The sequence below is a fragment of the Caretta caretta genome, chromosome 9 (assembly GCF_965140235.1).
Source record: "Caretta caretta isolate rCarCar2 chromosome 9, rCarCar1.hap1, whole genome shotgun sequence".
NCBI classification, from domain to species: Eukaryota; Metazoa; Chordata; order Testudines; family Cheloniidae; genus Caretta; species Caretta caretta.
This window is the reverse complement of record NC_134214.1, coordinates 73,453,898-73,473,128: the sequence shown is the minus strand read 5'-3', so window position 1 is coordinate 73,473,128 and position 19,231 is coordinate 73,453,898. Positions and strand designations below refer to the sequence as shown.

The 19,231-nt window shown below is 44.7% G+C and overlaps 1 protein-coding gene across 4 annotated transcripts in view; it reads left to right on the top strand.

Moving 5' to 3' along the window:
• DACH2 (dachshund family transcription factor 2) overlaps positions 1-19,231 on the top strand; it is a 465,751-nt gene that overhangs the window by 274,572 nt on the left and 171,948 nt on the right. For 2 of the 4 annotated variants that reach the window (XM_048864443.2, XM_048864441.2), the window contains exon 3: positions 3-74. The exons of the other annotated variants lie outside the window; for them this stretch is intronic. In XM_048864443.2, the coding sequence (XP_048720400.1) occupies positions 3-74 (72 nt within the window). The remainder of the gene's footprint in view (positions 1-2; positions 75-19,231) is intronic. 4 annotated transcript variants of the gene reach the window in all.

Genomic DNA, 19,231 nt, shown 5'->3' with positions numbered 1-19,231 from the left:
AGATTTAAGAACTTTGTTTTTTCCTGATGAAACCCAGATAAAGTTTGCAAAGCTCAAGACTCTTCAAATCCAAGGTGTTTACTACTATTTATATCTCATGTCAATGACTGTATTTGGCTCTAGATATAAGCTTCGTTTAACTATTATTTTGTACAGCTGCATAGAATTTTGCTTCTTTAACCCTGAGGCTTGCATTTTTCAAGTTGCAAGACAGATGAATAGGAAGACATATGCTGTCTATCCATGTCTGTCAGTATAGCTATACCTGTGGGCAGTGCTTAAAGTGACCTGTAAAAAGTGTGTGTGTGTTGTGTGGGGGGGGTCTGTTATCACCCCCACATCTGCCTGTCCCTCTGCCCAGCAATTAAATCTTCCCCAACCTCCAAATCAGTCCTGTCCCACCATTAATTCTGCCCTCCATCTGTTGAATCCTCCAGATACCCCTTCCCCCATGCCTTCTGCAGTTCCCCCCACTCCTCATGCAGCTTCTTCACCCACCTCTCAAGTCTGGGGTGAGTTGCTTCAGAATCTCCTCTCCCCCTTGCCAGGACAGGTATTTCTGGGATGGAGGGAGGAGAAACAGAGTTGCCATCCTGTTGCTCATAGTGTTGGGTGGGGAGGGAATGTTTCAGAGCTTCCTTGAGCTGCTGGGCTCTTTCTGCTCCTCCCTCCCTCCTCTCCTGTGGGAATGGTGAAAGAGTTCTGCTTGCTTGCTGCAGGAGCCCGATGGGCTGCTGTTCCCCAGGAGGTGGGCAAGCGGGGAAAGCAGAGTATCAAAGGGATTCCCCTCCCCGCAGTACTAAAATTCTGTGCCTCAGTGACCCAGCTTATTTTTTAGAAATTTTATTTCCTGGGTCTGTGACCCATTGCAATCCAACACACTTTAAGCACTGCCTGTGGCTCTGTATATGCATTTACCTTCATATTATATATAAAGTGTGTGTGTACACCAGACTAATGTGAAATTGGTCTCTAAATGTTTATATGCTTTATAATGTGATTTCATTAATTTTGTTTACCTTTACACTTCAAAAATCCTAGCTATGACAACTTGAACAAGCTAGCCTGTATCTATAACTTTCTTGGGCCAAAATTAGTTGGACAGTAGCACTGTTATTACCTTAATGTGTAGTACTATAATAGGTAGCCTGATTTGTATCAGAGAGAAAGTTAACACGAAGGCCAATCTAATACAGTCCAGTGGTGGTAATATTCTTGATCGGCATACTTTTTAGTATAATATGTGTAGTACCATTGGTGTGGTACATTTGAAATTCTCCAGAGAAAGCAATCATGTATTTGCTATGTCTTTTTCATAATACATATTAATTTCTAGCTTATCAAACCTATATATGTGCAGTTTCTATTACAAGAACAATGAGTTAGGAAACCTGGTAAGTTTTCAAGACTATGTCCTTCAGTTTGTGAGAGTATTGTGATCATAAGCTAGCCTGCACTGAATATTTATGCACATCACAAAATCTGTATACTTTTTGGAATTATTGTTTTCTGCTTAACAGAGATTAAAAAGTAGAATGAGAAATGACATAAACAGAAATTGTATAATGTATGCTAAAGTGCCATCATTCTACTCAACAGCATTGTGTTCACAGTTTGGATAAGGGGTCACGTGACATAGAATGATTTCACATATGTGCTATAATATTTAGGCCACATAATATTAGGTTAAGTATAAATAAATAGGATGAATAATAGAAAATATTTGTTGAAAGGACATTTGGAATTCCTAAACGCAAGTATTTACACAAGAAACCTGATTCTAAGAGTTATACTCATCCAGTCAGAGAACAGAATAGCTGGTATATGTTTAATCAAATCTAGTCAGCAGAATTTGAGAATTGTAACTATTCAGAGTTCAAGAACATTCTGCAGAAATTATTTGGGGTGAAATTCACCCTTGTGAAGAGGACCAGCAGAAGCCTTTATTTTGGACTTAAGTTATGCAAGCTACCTAAGGACAATTTGTGAACTGAAAAAGAGACTAATTTAATCTAATGTATGGTTTGCTATTGTATCAGCTCTGGTATGGACAAATCACCAGCAATATTTTTTATTTTCTTACATTGAAATTTTTTTGTAATTGTATTTAAAAAGTGCTTCTATAGACAAAATTTTAAATTGTCAAAGTTTTTTTAAACACAAATACACTCCAAAAGTTTAGGCAGAAACAGTATTTTTCATGTGAAATTTCGTCTTAGGGCACATTTCTTCCAATGGATTTGTTAATCTTGGAAAAACAAAAGCTAGTTTTTTACAACGGGAAACTTGAGCTAACACATACCTTCAATGTAGTTGTACTATGGTACCATACTGTTGTAATGTTAGCAGGAGCAACACTTTTTTTTTCTGGTTGTGGATATTTCTTTACTTTTTCATCTGCCCACTTCGTGTTCCTTCATTTTTAAAAAATGAATGTTGAAAACATTGTATCACAAAATCCTTGGTAGATGATGTAAAAGGTTCTGACAATACATGGAGTCATATCATTTAAGATTGAGCCATTTTCTTTCTGACCTGTGAGATTTAAACCCCCAAAGAACTAAAGATTAATTCACTGTTTTTACACCAGATGTAGCCTCATAACACGTGGGATAAATCTTTTCTGCACCTGTAGTATAATATTTTCCTTATGCTATAATATAATACCTTGACTAATACCACAGCATCTTTCTTCTGACTTCAAAGAAACCAAAAACCACATTCAGATGGAAAACATTTTATTATTTTGTAATTCTTAGCTTTGTATATATTAAATGTAATAACTAATGAGTTTAGTAGAATAATACGGATTACCATATGCGAGAAGCATGTCTCATAACTCATGTACGCTTGTAAGAATTGTTAATGTTTGCAGTATTTGCAAGAACAAATCCATTCTGGAAATTATGTGGACGTATGCTTTCAGTTGGGGTTAAGTCCAGCATTTGGTCGAAGTTTTCTCTGTATTTCTGTCATGTCCCAATTCCTTCCAGAGAAAACAGTAATTTGTATCTTTGAGAGGAAGAAATGCTAATTGAAACCATGTAATAAAAAGGTAATTTAGTAAAACTATTAGTTTTTGTTTCTTACTCTTTTAAGTCTATTATTTTTAAAATTACTTTTGTATTAAAAAGGCTGTAAAACTAAGCTTGATGTCAGCACATTGCATATTCAGGCACATTTTAATTCTCATTTTCCTTTGCATGAATAGTAAAATCTTTATAAATTGGAAACTAAAATTAATTGAATAAACTCCCATTGAATGTTTTTATGTTTTTGCTTGCATTTTTAAAAAGCGCATTGCAAACTTTTTTTCCACAGCAAATGATGGTGCTTAACATTGACAACACCTCACTGAGATTATGTAGTGCAGGAAAAATAGTGCTGATGTAGGGGAGCAAATAACTTCAAACGTTCAGTAGCAGTTCTCAGAGTTACTATGTTTATTTCAGTAATATAGCAGTTATTGCTGGTTTCTATGTCTAAATTTTATTTCCCAACACAATACAGAATCCTTAAGGTCAACGGCTATGGCAGGCCTTAAAGCTTGGTTCTCAGCTGGAGTTGTCACTATATGCGGACTGGAGGGTCTGCTGCTCAGTTTGTAAAGTACTTCTGCCTACTCATTAAACAGAATATCAAATTACTGAAATACAGACTGATGCCAAAATGTTCAAACTAGGGGTTCTGTAGTTAGGCACTAAAATAGATGATTTGACTTTCTGAGATCTTCAGTGCAGAACTCACTGCTTTGTATAACACCTCAGAAAATCAGGTCATTTAATTAAGGGTGGAGGTATGCCTAACTTTAGGCAGCTAAATTTGAAAATGTTGGCTTTCAAATTATTTGTAATCTTTGAGTTAACTATATTTTCTTACAACAATCATTTAAGGAAATAATCACAAATGTAATTTTATAATGAACATGTAAGGCCCAATTCAGCTAAGCACTTAAGTACATACTTGCCTATGAGCAAATAAGTTGTGCCATTGGATGTCAATGAAACCATTCACTTGCTTAAAGCTAAGCATGTGCTTAAGTGCTCTGCTACATTGAGGCCTAAATTCTTCAGACCTCCTCTTTTCTTAATTGTTAGAGCTCTGTTATTGCTTTTATACTGCTGCTGTTGTTACTACTACTATGTATTTTACAGCAGGAGCTGAAGTGGAGTAGCAAATAGTAAGTTATACTCATCAGTGACTGTTGCTAGAGGCATTCTGTGTGTGGAGTACTGAAGGAGACAGAATGCTGCTGGGGCAGCTTGTTTAGAAGCAGTTTTTGTACCTCTTTTTAAAGGTATAAAGTGTTTCCTGTAGCACCAGCCACCAGCTGATGTGTAGGGGTGGTGAGGCTCTGTGTTTTCCTCCACTCCCCTAAACCAAGATTCCCTGAAGTGTGGAGTACATCTAGCCATTCTATCCCATCCACCTTATAAATGCAGGGCAAGCTCTGGTGATGAGGAAAGGGGCTCTCTGTGCCTTTCCTTAATTTACCTGTATATGTATCAGGGTAGCCAGAATGTAGCGCTTAACGTAAATCATAATGTGACCAAAATATTAACTGGAGAGTACAAACTGCATTTAAAAGGTAATAATGGAAAATACAATAGAAGTTAATTACTACCCCCAGAAAAATAACAGGCTTAGGGCTGTGGGTTACTTCCGTCTGTTAGCCATTCTTTGTAATGGCTGGAAGATGTTGTGAATGGGTATTAATTATCTTCTGCTGTCTTTGTGTCTCCAAAGTACATGATTTTCTTGGAACCAAAGATCATGTTATATGTGTAAATGACAGATGAAATAAATAAATATAGAAAATAACAAACATTAGACATAGTCCAAATCCCTGTTTATAGCAAACGGTAATTACTATTAATGATACCGAGTTCAAAAGGATTAAAAGTCATTGAGCCTGGAATCTAACATTCTTCTTCAAGCGCTTGCTCATATCAATTCCAGTTAGGTGCGCACCTGCGCCGCATGCACAGATGTCGGAAACTTTCCCCCTAGCAGCTGCCTGTTGGGCTGGCTGTGGAGATCCCTGGAGTGGCGCCGATATGGTGCTCTATATATGACCCTGCCAGCCCGATCCCTTCTTACGGCCAGTGACAGTTGTTGAAACAGTGGTCTCTTATTCGCAAGTGCTCCACTACTCCCTGGCTATTTACTTATCTCTGTATATAGTTACCCTATTGTTAATTGTTAGCTATCTGTTATCTTTAGTGTTAAGTATAGTCTTTGCCGCTTGAAGGGGTTTCCCCCTTCAACCCGGGGCATGCTGTCCCAGTGCTTCAAACCTTGCAGCTCCTGCGGCAAGCCTATGCCCATGGGCAACCTCCACGTCTCCTGTCTTTGGTGTCTGGGAGAGGCCCATCAGGCGGATAAGTGCAGGATTTGCAAAGCATTTAAACCTCTCACTAGAAAGGAGAGGGACATTAGACTCAAACAACTCCTCATGGAGTCAGCTCTCCATCCGCCACAACGCTCGGCCCTGAGTGCCTCAGTGCAGAGCGCTCCTCCAGCAGTGCCATCTACAGCATCGAAAAAGGACTCGGCATGCCCCTCTAGGGCCCGGGGGTATCCTGGGGCCCAAAAGCGCTCTCCCCTGCACCGTTCTCACTCCCCGGTCACCTGTAAGAAGCAGGCCATGGAGAAGCCCCCACAAAGGCCCGAGGCTGTAGTCACACCCCCAACAGAACACGGTGCGGACCAGGGACATAATGCCCACAGACCTTCCAGTAGGCTTCGTCCTCCATGAGCCCCCGCCTCCCTGGGAATCCCCATACCGCCAGACTCCCTGCAGGTGGAGGAGGTCACGCTGCCTTCTACACCCGACACCTTTGCGGCTGCCAGAGGAGTATAGTCATAGGCGCCCAAGTCTCCAGTCTCGAGGCCCATACCATCTCGAGCCCCGGCACTGTCAAGAGGCAAACCGGCAATCTTTGGGCCATCTGCCCCCAGACCAGCATCACCGTGCTGCTCTGAGTCCTGGCGCCGCACCCATGCTCTGCGCCAGTCCAACTCACGGCACTGGTCTCGCAGCCCCAATCCTCGGAGCCGCTCCCGCTTGAGGTGGTCATCAGCTGACAGGTCATGGTCCTGCTCGAGGTCTAGGTCAAGGTCTGAGACCTCGCGGCACCGCTCGAACCAACACCGCTCGCCATCACGGCACTGCACCTCTCCGCGACACCCTTTTTGTGAAACCGCTCTCCATCGCGGCACCACTCCCCGGCACAGCACTGCTCTCCGTCGCGACACTGCTTCCCGGTACAGCACTGCTCTCCATCGCTGCACCGCTCCCCAGCACGGCACTGTTTCCCGGCACGGCACCGGTCACGGTCACACTCCCGGTGCCACTCTCCACTGAGGCGAAGTCCAACATCTTGGCACCAGTCGATCTCCCGGTACCGCTCTCCACAATGGCACCACCGATCACCATCTGGATCTCACCACTCCCCATGGTACCCATTCTGGTACACAGAACCCCCCCAACACAGCGTACAGCCCCTCTTTGGCTGTCCTACTCCCAGTCACCCTCCCTCAGGTCGGGTAGGGCATCAGGAGCATCGGAGGCACCCTGATCAGGTCCAGGCAGTCTCGGACGGGATGCTTCAGTGCCCCACTGGCAGCCCCAGTGACAGTTCTGGACTCCCTTGGCATACCACCAAGCCCAGGGCGCCCCTCCAGGCGTTCCTCTGCCATCACATTCTGGGTCCTGTATTCCTGAGGCAACCATCAGTCATCCTCCTCCGGACCCTGCACGAACGCTGGATCCAGCCCCAGCCCCACACCCGGTGGAGGCTACACCTGATGCTCAGGAAGAACTGGAACCAGTGGATCAAAGGGCTATCTCAGACCCAATCCTGCCGGTCACCGCGTCCTCGTCTTCTTCTCAAGAGGTGGTGGCGGGTACATCCGCATCAGGACCCCCACCCATGGACTTCCGGGCCCTACAGGAACTCCTATGGTGAGTGGCCTTAAACACGAATCTCCAGGTGGAGGAGGTCGTAGAAGAAGTGGACTCCATGGTGGACATTCTGACACCGGAAGGGCCCTCTAGGGTGGCGCTGCCCATTATAAAGACCATTCAGTCGAATGCCAAGACAATCTGGCAAACTCCAGCTACATTCCCCCCCACGGCCAAAGGGGCCGAAAGAAAGTACTTTGTCCCCACTAAGGGGTACAAATACCTTTTTACCCCCCCCCCCCCGCATGCTCCCTGGTGGTGGATGCAGTAAACGAAAAAGAAAGACAGGATCAGCAGGGGCCCGCCCCAAAATCAAAAGATGTGAAACGTCTGGACCTCTTTGGGACAAAGGTTTATTCTACCGGTGGCCTCTCTCTACGGATTGCTAATCAGCTTGCGATCCTTAGCAGATACAGCTATAATTCCTGATCTGTTATTCAAAAGTTCAAGGAGCTCCTCCCATCTGATTCTCGGCAGGAGCTGGGAGCCATTCCTGAGGAGGCAGACTAGTGGCCCGCACTGCTCTTCAAGGCTCCCTGGATGCTGCGGATGCGGCGGTGCGTACACTGACATCTGGTATTGCCATGCAGCGGAACGCCTGGCTTCAGTCCTTGGGTTTCCCGTTTGACGGTCAGGGGCTCAGATCAACTCTAGGTTGCATAACTTGAAAGATTCAAGGAACACAATTAAGTCTCTAGGCATGCATACCCTGGCAACTCAAAGAAAGCCATTTAAGCCCCAGCCCTCCCAGCAGCGGTCTTTCCCAGCTAGACCCAGGCAGGACTTCTCCCACAGGAGGAGTAGATACACCAGGCACAGACCATCGCGTCCTCCTTCTGGACAAGGCCAGGGACAGTCCAAGCCCCCACCGGGCCCTAAGCGCCCATTTTGAAGATGTGCATGAGGATGGATTACCAGTCCATATCCCGGCCAGTTATACTCGCTTCCTGAACCGTCTATCCTGCTTCTACCGTGCATGGTCCCTTATTACATCGGACCAGTGGGTCCTCCGCATGGTAGAGGCGGGCTATTCTATCCACTTCTGCTCCTTCCCGCCCTCCCACCCCCTTTGCCTGTCCCACTTCAGGGACCCCTCTCATGAGCAACTCCTGATTCAGGAGGTCCAGTCCCTCCTTGCTCAAGGAGCAGTGGAGGAGATACCTCGGGAGCTCAGAGGCAAGGGTTTCAACTTACACTACTTCCTTGTTCCCAAGGGTAAGGGGGGTCTCTGGCCCATTCTGGACCTAAGGGAACTCAACAAGCACATCGTCAACTCAAAGTACCACATGGTCTCCTTGAGCATGATCATCCTTCCCTGGATACGGGAGATTGGTAGGCCGCCCTCGATATGAAGGATGCTTATTTTCACGTTTCAATCAACCCATTTCACAGACGTTTTCTCCGTTTTGTAGTAGACAAGACACATTGTCAGTTCACGGCTCTCCCGTTCAGCCTGTGCATGGCTCCCCGTGTCTTCACCAAATACATGGCAGTCATGGCAGCCTTTCTTTGTCGCCATCATGTGTACGTTTACCCGTACCTAGACGATTGGCTCATATGAGGCCGGTCTTGCCAGCAGGTAGAATCACAGGTACATTTGGTCAGGGACACATTCGACCTCTTAGGCATTATTCTGAATGTCAACAAGTCTGTCCTCACCCCAACATGAACAATACAGTTCATTGGGGCAGTCCTGGATCCAAACCAGGCGAGAGCGTTCCTCCCAGAGGCCCATCGTCTAGCCCTTGCGCATGTAATCACCGGCCTTTGCAACTTTCCCACCACCACAGTGAGACTGTGCCTCAAGCTGCTGGGCCACATGGTGTCCTGCACCTATGTGGTGCAGCATGCCAGGTTGCAGCTCAGGCCCCTGCAGGTGTGGCTGGCTTCCATGTATCACCTGGGCCGTGACCGTCTGGACATGGTGCTGACTGTTCCGGGACATACCCTCGACTCCCTACAATAGTGGCTGGACCCTTTCCATCATTTCCTCTCATCCACAAGGTGCTTCTCAAGGTCCGCAGGGACAAGGCAGACGTCATCCTGGTGGCCCCAGCTTGGCCTCGCAAGTGCTGGTATCCCATCCTCATGGACCTATCGATCCAGTCACTGATCTGTCTACCTCTCACTTTCAACCTCATCTCGCAGAATCACGGTCGCCTCCTCCACCCGGACCTTCAGTCACTTCACCTCATGGCCTGGAGGATGCGTGGTTGAACCAAGCAGAGCTTGCCTGTTCGGAACCGGTGAGGCAAGTTCTCCTGGAAAGCCCCAAGCCTTCTACCAGAACCTCTTACAAAGCAAAGTGGAAAAGGTTTTCTATCTGGTGTGCCCAATGGCAGGTGCTCCCACTCCAGGCTTCAATCCCGTGAATCCTGGACTATTTGGTGCACCTGAAAGATCAGCGCCTGACATTTGGTTCTCTTAAGGTTCACCTCATGGCTATTTCGGCATTTCATCCAGGCATTTCCGGGCGCTCAGTATTTGCACACCCTATCATAGGACGTTTCCTAAAAGGACTAGAAAAGATCCATCGCCCGAAGAAGTCCCCTGTCCCTGCCTGGGACCTCAGTTTAGTCCTGTCTTGTCTCATGGGTCCTCCCTTTGAGCCGCTAGCTTCATGCTCGCTCCTCTACCTCTCCTGGAAGGTTGCCTTCCAAGTTGCCATCACTTCGGCATGACGCATTCTGAACTACGAGCCCTCACATGTGAGCCCCTATATACCATCTTTCATAAGGACAAGGTGCAGCTTAGGCCTCACCCGGCCTTCCTACCAAAAGTCATGTTCCGCTTCCATGTCAGCCAGGATATTTTCCTGCCGATTTTCTATCCAAAGCTGCATGCCACCGTCCGTGAGCAGCAGCTGCATTCGCTGGACGTTAGAAGGGAGTTCACCTTCTACATAGACCGAATGAAGCTGTTCTGCAAAACAATGCAGTTGTTCATCGCTCTAGCAGAGCGGATGAAAGGTTTGTCGGTCTCTTCACAGCGGATATCTTCCTGGATCATGGCGTGTATTCGTACTTGTTATGACTTAGCGAAGGTCTCTCCACCTGTTGTGACGGCTCACTCCACGAGGGTTCAGGACTCATCAGCAGCTTTCCTGGCACACGTACGTACCCCTCCAGGAAATCTGCAGGGCTGCCACATGGGCTTTGGTGCACACCTTCACGTCGCACTACGCCATCGTCCACCAATCACATGATGATGTGGCCTTTGGCAGGGCGATTCTCCAGTCTGCAATTCCTTGACTCCTACCCCACCTCCGAGGAAAGGCTTGGGAGTCACCTAACTGGAATTGATATGAGCCAGCACTCGAAGAAGAAAAACCGGTTACTCACCTTTTTGTAACTGTTGTTTTCGAGATATGTTGTTCATATCTATTCCATTCCCCCCGACCTTCCCCTCTGTTGGAGTAGCTGGCAAGAAGTAACTGAAGGGGGTCGGCCAGCAGGGTCATATATAGAGCACCGTATCGGCACCACTCCAGGGGGCTCCACAGCCGGCCCGATGGGTAGCTGCTATGGGAAAAGTTTCCGACATCTATGCACGCGGCGCGCGCGCACACCTAATTGGAATAGATCTGAGCAACACATCTCAAAGAACAACAGGTACAAAAAGGTGAGTAACTGTTTTTTCCTGACCTCAAGACGAGACCTTAGTAAGCCATAAACTGGACTGGTCTCTTATTCTCAAAATGCTAAAAAGATTTCTAAGTCCACAGGTAGCAAGTCCCCATCATCCAATCTAATGTTTAACCCTATTGCAGTATTAAATTAATAGCCACATATTTGGCTTGGGTATATCAAACATTCTGTTTTCTGTAGATTTTAGGGAACATATGGTTTTATACTGAGACATTTTTAAAATCTACCTAAGGTTAATGTTCATGATGGCCCCTTGCAGCATTGTGAGGCAATAAACAACTTTTTGGTATGATTAAATGCTGAAATGAAGCTGGTTGGTTTTGACAACTGCCTAAGCAGTTTATTCTGTATTTACTGTTGTGAACACTGACATCAAGGAAAAATGATAGAAAACCCACAATGTAAAATAATATGTTTTTTTGCTTCGTTTGTAAGGGAAGGAAGTTTCTGTGCTGTTGTCTCCTTGGAGTTTCTATTGATGTCTTTTTGAGGATGCTGACTGTGACTAAACAGTTGAGGGCATAGCTACAAAATGAATAGCTGTTTGGTGAAGTAGCTTACATTTAAAGGTAGCGTTGTAGTAGAATACATGAAGCCTAACCTTGGGAGGTGCTGTGTACTTTCAACTCCCATTCACTTACTGGGATTTGAGCTCACTCAACACCCCCATCGGATCCTGTCCGCAGGAGACCAATCTTAAAATATTCTCACTGTAACTGAATGCAGTAATTTTTTGTCTGGGCAGCAGGAAAAAAAGGACAGGGCTCCTTTAAGGGTCCTTACTGCATTTGGGTTATGAGAGAGAAGGAAAGGGGGGGACAGACTTACCTGAGAGGAGCCAAAGGGGGTTGGGGTTAGGAAGTGGCTGGGTCAGGTTGAGGCACTGACCCACCATGTGCACTGGGGGGGGGGGGGGGGGGGAGGAGAGCGGAGGGTATATGTATACCCTCTGCATTTTGGAGGGAATTCTCTTGGCCATGAATCACTAAACTACATGGGACCCTTGGGATCTGAGTAGGATTGTGTTTTGTGGTCTGCTGTGGGCTTGCACTGGTCGCTTTTGTTTTCTTTCGGGCTGGGGGAAAGAAATTCTGTCACCGCCAGATTGGTCAAGGCAGGGTGAGTTATTTTTTTTTTCACTTTTCCGACAGTGGATAGGGAGAGGTAGGTAAGGAGGTTAGGTCAAGATTGTCACAACTTAGGAAGTAGCAGATGTCCAGAACTACAGAGGGGTTATGGTTCCCTGATAAACAGGAGTTAAAAAGTTGATTTAGGGGAAGCATACCCTAAAGAATCTGGAAAAAAGGAGGTAGTGGCTTCTATAGGAATGTCTGCAACCGCAGGGAGATACCCCCTGCCTCCCTTCCCTCCCCCCCCCCCCCCCAGTCTCCCTTAACCCTCAGAGGAGAAGGTGGAGTCCCAGCAACAGGCTGACTGGGACCGGTTGGAAAGGGGTGGGCTGACAGCAGCCCCCTAAATAGGTGGAAACAATTAGGGAAAGAACGATGACCTGCACCGTACAATTTATTGCTGGTTATTCCTAGTTACTTTAAGAGAATAAAGTTGTGGCCTAATTGAATCACAACCATTAAGAACACCAATCTACATTTGTGGGCTCAGATCTCTTTGGAGAGCCTAAACTCTGAAGGGTAGAAAAGTATTTCTTTCTGTATCTAAGTACCTTTTGAATTTTACAGCAATATATGCATGTTATGTAACAATCATTTAAAAACACAGGATATTTGGGTACCTAGATCAGCACTTTCAAATGGATGCCTAAAGTTAGGTTTCACAGTGTACTCCTAAATAGGTGGCCTGATTTTTAAAAAGAGTATCAAGTACTCAGCAGCTTCTGTTGACGGGATGCTCAGCACGTCTGAAAATTAGGTCAGCACTTCAGAAAATTATTTAGGTGCTTGAATATGGGTTCAGGAGCCTACCTTTTGAAAATCTGGATCCTAAATGCAATTTGGGTGTCCAAATGTAGAATTGGTTGCCCATACTTAGATACCAACTAGGCACACAATGTTAGTAAGTGTTTTAGTTGCATTTATAAGGAGGGATAACATTGAATTTTTCTTGGCAATAAGTACCTGAAATTTCTCATTCTTATAATATGTTATAGACAGAAAATAATCCGTCTATATTACTGTCCTAAAGGATATTAATTATCTCTTATGAAACACATATAAGATTTGCAAACATGTGAAAACAGCAGGCTACTGTAAACGAACAGCCATAAATACAGCAAATAAGTAACAAAGTAAATGGTCTGTGCAATTTGTTATGGTAGATGAATTGTTTTTCCCTACATTTTTCTTTTATGACCTAAAGGAATCCCTCAGGCTCAGCATTAGACCCAACTACTTGCTTATGGACTGGAAAATGCAATATATTTAAAACAAGTAGGTTGGGTTATTGCCCTGCTGAAAGATCCTAATCTTTTAAATGTGAAAAGCGAGAGCTTTGCCTCACACACGTTACAGTAGACAAAAGTTTCCTGCTTCGTTCAAATCCATTCAATTTTCTTATATTAAATGTGAACCGTAAACCTTCAGATAATAGTACAAAGGGTAGTTTGAATTATGTTTTCCTTTTTCTTTCCAAAACATAGCACATGCACACACACACAAAAACAAGTCAATGCAGTATTGACACAGGTTTTTTTATTTGCTATCAGTTATAAATGCTGGGATTACCTGCGTGATTGTTTTCTCAGAAACCCATAATGTAATCTCAAACCTAATACTCTGACAACCATGCACTAATTAAAACTGCAATTATATTTTTGCTCAAACAAAACGACTTAATAAACATTATCACAAACTGTTTACCCTTCCCCAAAACAATTTATGTTCACTAATACAATTTCCTATTAAAACTGCTGCCAGGTAAATTAAAAACTCTTGAAATAGTAAGTAAGTGGGAAATTAATTCAACAATTTAATCTAGAGTTAATAACAGTTGCAAGCTCAGAAAAAGATTGCTACAGCGGGGAGTTAATTAACAGCTTATTCCCCATTTGATAAAAGTAATCCACTCTAATTCCAGTGTAATTTACCGCAATGTAATATAAAACCACAAGCTGCTACTGGTGCTGGTAATTATTAGCCTTGTCCTGTGGCCACATTGTCAATGAAAGTCAGCAGTATCTTAATAATAAGAGGCTGTCTGCTAAATGTCCACAATTAAAGATGTAATATGAAATCTTCAAACTGCGACAACCCTGTGTGTTTCTATTCACTGTATACAGTTAGGGGTTGCTATTTAAATGGAAAGAAGCATATTTAATTGGTGCACCTAATAACCAGGTGTGCATTTTGTCTGAAACATCATGTGTGACTTTAACAACAATACAGTGAATGTTCAGTTGTTGCATTTATCATTAGTAGAATGAGGCCTTGTGCTTAGCTGTGTAAGGAGCATATAGAAATATCTTCTCTTACACTTTTGTTTTGAGGTTAAAATAAAGAAACAAAAATGTGCGTGTTTTATTCCCTTTAACACTGGGCCTTTTGTGGTCCCACCATAGTAAATATTTTGGGGTTTGCTTTTGGGCAATCACGTGAGTCGCTTAGTAGATAACTCTCTCTTATTTATTCTAAGTACTTTCACCATTTTCTTCTTGGTGTCTGTATACCTGTGAGTTAGACTCCTCAGCCTTCTTGAATTATGTGTTCTTAGTATTTTTCCCACAGGGAATTGTCATATTAAAGATAAGTGAGTCCACTATAATAATAGGGTTCATCAAAGTTCATAAAAGTAATTTAAAAGGGTATTTTATCTATAGTGTCATATAAATACTGATTGTGGAAGTAAGTAATGTATGATATTATCCTACCCCATTAGATGTTAACAAGGGTTAAGTGTTTATTTCCCACTATCACTATAACATTTGTTTACACCATGAATCTAGTTGAGTAGGTTCCTTCTGGGCCTTTAATGAATTTCTCAGAAATAAAATGTCTATCGGGACGTGCTTTGTCAGATAGCAAAGCCAAACAAGCTCAAGTGAGGTCATAATTATACCTTTTTATTTTTCTAGTCAGAGAAAGGATGAGTTTTAAGGGACAGAATAGGAGAATATAAAAGTAAAAGTATAGGAAATGCCTAATACAGTCTTCATATACTATTGTAAGGGTATTAGGGCTGGTTACAGAGATGATGAGAGTGATGACTCAGTCAGAGATATTTGATTGTTAATAAAATCATTCCGTCTTTCTCAGTTCTTTTTCATACATTTTGGGAAGAGGTGGTTCAGTGCAGAGGCAGCTGAGCATTTAGGCCTAAATTACACTGCTACAAGTTACTTATATTGGGGCAGTTGGGCCACCTGGTCTCAGTAGGCACTGATATATCTCCTCTGTACTGAATGCATTTTTCCATTGTTGCAGATGAAATGTTTCCATAACTTATTTCAGTGCTTATTTCTGGGGTGGTGCAGTACTAAAGTGGAAATGACACATTTTGACATATAGAGGAAATGCATTTGGGTTTTATGCTTTCAGAGTGACCAGTGCCTTGGTGTCCTTGATGATGCTAAGAACACGGCTGATCAACACCAACTGCATCCATGCCAAACCCATCACTGACCAGGAAAGGCTGCACAAGGCATCGGAGTAATTATAACATTTAGGGCTTCCACAGGGCTCAAAGGGTTTATAAAGTACCTTCTTCCTGGTACCCCAAACCATCCCATGCATGAAACACATCGTTCAGTGCTTATGTGTTACTTCCTTTGTCATAAACCCACTTTAAAAGTTAGATTTAATTTAATGTTTTCCAGATTCAGACAGAATGTCAAAGATCATTCTTTGAAAATCTAATTTAGTGCTGTCAGTAGGAGTGATAATGAATTGCCCTACTTAGATGTTTCCTCTACTCCAGAAGAAGAAGAAAGGACAGAATTTAAAACTCCTCACTAACCTAATGAGCAATTGGTGTTCAAGGTGTCTATTCCAGACTTTTTCAGCCAAATGAGGTGGCTTAAAGGTAATTAACCAATACAAAGTCAGAAGGAGGGAATTTATTTGAGTTTAATATATGCATCAAATTATCATGTTACTTGCAGTTTTTTCTAGTAGAGTCTCTCAGTGTCACTTTTAATAATGCCTATTTGTGTCTCCACTGCAACCACTCCTTCCCCTCCCCTATTTTCAGAGTTGTGAAAATCTGCTGTCAGGTAATGTTAGGTTTAAACTTGACCAGTGACAACTGAATCTCGGAGTGATTTTTTTTTCTTTTACAAATTTTCAGTTAAACAAATAACGTGACTATTTTTAAGGGCCTGTTTTCACTGTAGTGTAAGCTCCGGGTGTAACTTGAGAGTTGTCCTTAATCCCCACACACAAACCTCTGCCTTGTTTTAAGCATGAGCTAGCTGGCCTGCCAAAGGAGTATGGGTTGAAGCTCAAGTGCTGCAACACTCAAATACAGCAGGGATGCAGCTACAGTCCACAGTTCTGAGTTAGTGTCAGGCACTGCCTCCTCTGGTAGTCAGACACAGTGGTTGGAGCAGAGGTCAAAGGTAGATGTGGGGTTGGAACTGGGCGAAGAGTGGCACTTGAATTGAGATCCAGGGACAGGCTGGGGTCAGAACTGAGATCAGAATCCGTATACGAGCCAGAATCAGTATCACAGCTGAGTCCAGGGGCAAGCCAGGGGTCAAAGCCAGGTGGTCATAGTCCAGGGACAAGCCAAGTCAGTACCATGCGGGTCTAGACACAGGTCAAAAGTTTAAGCCAGGCAATCAGAGTCCAAATGTCCAAGGAGGGTCAGGAAGCAGAGGCTAGACTGGAGCACGTCAGTAACATGACTGAGGGAAAGTCAGAGGAGGGCCAAGGACAAGGTTGGAACAGGGCTTGGAGTCTCAAGAGTCTGAAACATTGCGAGGCAGCAGGAGGGTTCCTGGCCATGTAGTGATCTGACTGATGTGCGGCTCTGGGGGTTGGGGAAATACCTGAGCGGGGGGATGGGCAGGGGGGGACGGGACGGGGCGGGGGGGGGATGGGCGGGGGTGTCATTTGACCCATCTTGACTCAGATAGGTTGCTGCCGCATGCCTGAGGGCTGAGTCACTGCAGGCTCTGTTGGAAAGGTAAGTCAGTGTGGGTGGGTTGTTGCTGCATGTGCCTGATTCGTGACTCACCTCAGCTCCCTTGGAGGGTCAACTGAGTGAGCAGCCCTGGTTTGGCTGTGGTTTGCTTCACAGTTAGCACAACTCATCATCTGCTAATCCAATCACTCTCCATAGCTTGAGTGCTGTTTCACAGTGTGGTTGCTCTCACATTAGCTAGGCAGGCTCAAGTGGAGTAACTCAGCTGTAGTAAATTTAGGTAACTATTGCAGTGAAGACAAGCCCTAAATTACATAGATTGAAACAAATTGCTAGTCACTTTCAAATGCAGTTTTGGGGGGTTTATCATAGTCCAGACAATTACTTTGATTTAAATATGTTTTGACAGGTCAATGATATAGTTGGGGTTGGTCTTGCTTTGACAGTGGCGGATTTAGAGTTAGTGGGCCCCTGTGCGCGGCTTCATTTTCAGGGCCCCCTCTCGGGACCCAGCCAAGAAAAAGAACATTCTCTCTTATCTCTCTCCCCGTTTTTCATTCTTTTTTTCTTCATCCTCCTCCTTTATTATAAGAAATGGGAAGTAAATGAAAATAAAGTGAGGTACCTTGATTGGGGCAGGGTGTTGGAGAGCAGGAGAAGGTGAGGGATGTGGGATCTGGGAGGACATTTGGGTGCAGGGTGCAGGCTCTGGGCTGGGGCAGGGGATTGTGGTGAGGGAGGGGGCAAAGAAGGTGGTGCTTACCTCGGGCAGTGCGGCTCCAAAAGCGACCGGCACACACACCCCTCCGGCAGCGGCTCCTAGGTGGGGTGGGCCAGGGCATCTTCACATGCCGCATAGCGCTGAGTGAGGGAGGCAGAGCGGGCAGGGAGCTGCCTTAGCCCTACTGCTGGCACATCTGTGCACGCCCCTTGGGGGCAGGGGAGCAGCGGGTCTCCATGTGCTGCCCGGGGTGCAGAGCTGCCTCCCCCTCCTCACCAGGGGTACGCAGAGATGTGCCAGCAGCTGGCCGCTTCCGGGAGCAGTGTGGGGCCACCGGCCACGGCATGCAGGCAGCCTGCCTGCCTGAACCCTGCTGCACCGCCGGCCGGGACTCATGCTGGTTGTCAGATGAGTTTTGTCCTGCATTTTGGGGGGGCCCTTATTGTTGGGGGCCCTGTGCCATGCATGGTTTACTTCATGGTAAATCCGCTCCTGTGCTTTGAACAGGGGGTTGGACTGAAGCCTCTTCCAACCCTAATCTTCTATGATTCTGTGATTCTATGAATAGTCTAGATTTGCTATTTAATCACAGTTTAATCACTTTTGACAGTTGGGGAATAAAACGTTTAAGTAATAATACTTGAAAAGTGACATCTTGGTACGTGCGGTGTCTATTTGGAAAATAAATCCCACAAGGTTTTATTACTTATGAAATGTATTTGTAAATAATACATACTTCCACAAGAGTGTAAGCACATAGATACAGATTCAAATGTATGCAATATGTAAATAAATATAACCATATGGTAATAGAAACTCACAGGACCAAATCCTTACCTAGGAACTCAGCCCCTCCCCAAGCCCTCTTCTGTGCAGGAATGTTTAGGGGAGACACTTGCTGTGCGTCTGGGCTTGTGTGGTAGGGTGGGGGATTAGAGGAGTGCCCGTTCCATAGAATGCTTCCCTTTTTCTCTCAGTACTTCAGAAGGCTCTGTGAGGGTTTGGGATCTGTGGGTTCAGGGGGTGCTATCCAGCTACTGACAAATTCTCTTCTCTCCATTAAAAGCATGGTGGAAACTCACAAATTAACTACATGCTGTGTCCTGTGAAGAAGATTCCAGGACGACAATGGTTTGGGGAGACCATATCAGGATAGTTCGTATAGGAATGTTGTTTTCAATAACCTGGTGGAAGACAAGTGACAATATAAAAGCAAATAGTCTTGGCACAAGTGAGCCTTCCTTCCTTGGAGGACTCTATTTGTTTGGGTCATAGAATACCTGGCCTGTCCAGTGGATCCCATGCCCTCAGTAAAGGATTCAAAATGAACTGTATAATTCTTATACAGTGGTTGCCCTAATAATCTTTCCCATTTTATCTTCAATTTTTCTTCTTTGGGCTCTCAAGTTTCATTGTCTTTACTCATGCTAACCTCCTGTTGAATTCAGTGGGGATTCTGTTTCATTAAGGTCTCAGTAAAAAGTGAATAAAGACCTAAGGACATGGCCCATTCGATACATACAACATGACAATCATATTTCTAATTGTGCTATGTCTATTGAGACATACTTACACAAATCCTCGTGGGCTAAATTCTGCTTCGTCCTTCCATGGTTGTGTAGTGCTCAGAGGGATAAGGCAGCCTCCTCCTGCAAGCGGAGCGGTTCCCATAAGGGTCAGGGAAAGCTGCAGTCCTTGTGCTCAAGACAGTACGGGGACTGCTCTCTAGATGCTTCCCTGAAGATACGTGGCATCTTTGGGGCAGAGGATGGAAAGTAGGCACCATCCTGTTAGGTGTCAGACAGTTGAGGGACACAGTCTGCACCCCCACAAAGGGCTGTA